This window comes from Sinocyclocheilus grahami, unplaced genomic scaffold (genome assembly GCF_001515645.1).
Source record: "Sinocyclocheilus grahami isolate Dianchi unplaced genomic scaffold, SAMN03320097.WGS_v1.1 scaffold1968.1, whole genome shotgun sequence".
NCBI classification, from domain to species: domain Eukaryota; kingdom Metazoa; phylum Chordata; class Actinopteri; order Cypriniformes; family Cyprinidae; genus Sinocyclocheilus; species Sinocyclocheilus grahami.
In genome coordinates, this window is record NW_015507147.1 from 144,355 (window position 1) to 146,985 (window position 2,631).

Consider the following 2,631-nt stretch of genomic DNA (forward strand, 5'->3'; position numbering starts at 1 on the left):
GCTTATTAAATTCCTCTGGTTAATTACTGTTGTATCTTCACAAGGGCACCGTTATGCAATACTAAAGGTTGGAATATATAAATATCATAATGTTGTTGTGCCATAGAATATGGGGGTCTTTCATAGATCATAGATCTTTTGTGGCCTTGTGCTTTTAAAACAATTGTAAACAAGGGGGTATTACCATCCATAGTGTTTTTTATGATGGGGCTTAATTCAGCACAAGAAAAAAATTCAATGGCTTGTCAAAAGGGTTGCATGCCACTGGCTTAGATAATGTTTAAGAAAAACAGAAACTGAAATGTTCACCATAATTTCCATTCCCTCAAACCCATGTATGTATGTCATCTTATTTCATGTCACTCTTGATTTATTGTGGTTGTATTACCTGGAATGAGAGCATCGCTCCTGCAGTCATACAGCATTCCCAACTGAAATGGTCGGCCAAGACAAGCCAGTTCTATAATGCCATCAGACATGTTTCTGAAGAAGATAGTTGTGGCCTCAGTTCTGAAATATGCCTTCCCGTTCTACAAAATAAATCATATGTATATGTAAATTAGGATGATTAACATTTTTTATCTAATTAATTACTCAATGTTGTGATAAATCTAATAATCATCAAATTTGGCTGAGAAATTGCCCACAAATGTATTTTAAAGCCATTATTGTGTTACATGAGAAAAGCATGAAATAGACATCACAAAAAGTAGCTTTAAAAAAATGTATTTTTCTTTTTAATATTCTTTTTTCTTTTTGGGGTGAACTATCTCTTTAATTAGTTTTTTATTAATAAGGATTTTTCCCCCCAGATTTTTACATTTTTGTATTATTATAAACATGTAAATATGAAATAGTAGGGCAGCGCAATGTGTCCAAAAAAATGATCACGATAAGATTTTCCATATCAGTCGATATCGATAATCATCACGATAATTTTCACATTTTTCTAAAGGCAGGTTTTTGCTCCCAATTGAAATTTGTATAAATCAGACCGATAACTGTGGTTTTAAACTACTCTTTCTGGTCAGAACATGACAAGCACTTCACGTTTTTGAATTCTTTACAATTTTCTAGTTATTTTTTGGTCTTTCATAGTAGCACACATTTAGATCATGATAACCAAAGTTAAAACCACACATATAGCACCTCAATACCATGGTAAAAAAAATTAAAGTAACTACGTTTTTCATACAAATACCTTGAAACCATATAGTCTAAATACATTAAGTATACAGTAAATGCAAAACCGCTAGGCTATAACTTAATCACAAAAAAGACTGTAATTATATTCACTTCTTTAATCCATTTAATACGTGTCTACATTCAGGGGCGTCGCTAGTGGGAGGAAAAGGGTGACAGAGTGCACAGGGCCCAGAGGTTTGTGGGGCCCACGATCTCACATCGCTGTTTAGTGCTCGCGTGACCGACTCTTAGCACATTAAACACATCTGCTCTAGTGAGCTCGCACTGTGCTGCCGTTTGAACTTTGAGCTGAGCGGATAAATGATCGGTGTGGCTTCAAATGAGTACCACTTTTGGCGCATAAACATTGTATCGAACATTTATCGAACTCTTATCATTTTATTGAGGAAAATGATATCACGATAATTATCGTTATTGTTTTATCGCCCAGCCCTAACTGCCAGTAGGTGGCAGTAAATGTCTTAATGCATAAGTCGTTCATTCATTCATTTGATTAATTCATTCAAACGGCAGATTCATTCAGGAATGAAGTAAATGGCTCTCTTTATAAATGGGCCTTTGAGTCATTGGTTCACCCGATTTGTTCAAAACGCAGATTCATTCAGAAATTGTGTTTTGTTCAGAGACGCACAACAGTTCTGCTGTGGCTTTAATGTGTAATATTTGCATTTGCAAAACGGAGAAAACAGACATTTTGTCTATACTATAACACAATATTAAATTCTTATTTATTGAACTGTTGTATAAAATAAATATTACATTTGTACGCTGTTCTGGACACAAACAGCACTTGTGTGATATTGCACATTTGTTAATTGCATTTAAAAATGTAACACGTGAATTAATAAGTTATGGAACAAAAAGTAACATGTTAAATTAATATTTACATTAGGGCTGTTGATTTATTGTTTAATTAGCAGCATTTTATACCATTGAACTGTTCCTTGAACCCATTTAAAATAATGAAAAGATAAACAATACATATTGTTTCCTATTCTTGTTTTAAATTGTTCAGTCTTTAGAATATAAAATGAAAACTGTCAAATTTAGTGGACTAAATGTTTACTTTCCTCTAGCAGTACCTTATGGCCGCCTGTGTGTCCCTAGGCCTCAGTTTGAGAAAGCCTGGTCTAAGAGATGCAGCAGAGCGCTGCCTGCTGTGCCTGGCGATGAATATGGTTTCCTGGCCACATAAGCATGTTTTTAATTTAATTTATATTGTTGTTATAAACATTCTCTCATGCCATTAAGTTATGAACAATAATTAGTCTGCCCCAGTGTGGGTTTAAGTGCTAGAACAGCTTCCACTAGACTGGTGCCAAAAGTGGTGGATGGTTCATGTATTTGGTCTATTTCAGGCATTCTCTGTTTGCGTGGGACAAGACACATCATTTCTATCCCCACATGCTGAGTATATCTGCATTA

At 34.6% G+C, this 2,631-nt stretch overlaps 1 protein-coding gene across 1 annotated transcript in view; it reads right to left on the reverse strand.

Moving 5' to 3' along the window:
• The window catches only part of LOC107573527 (uncharacterized), a 49,170-nt gene extending 48,657 nt beyond the window's left edge, over positions 1-513 (reverse strand). The window contains exon 1 of the mRNA XM_016259956.1: positions 364-513. Coding sequence (XP_016115442.1) covers positions 364-479 — 116 coding nt within the window. The 5' untranslated portion in view covers positions 480-513. The remainder of the gene's footprint in view (positions 1-363) is intronic.
• Positions 514-2,631: the final 2,118 nt, after the last annotated feature.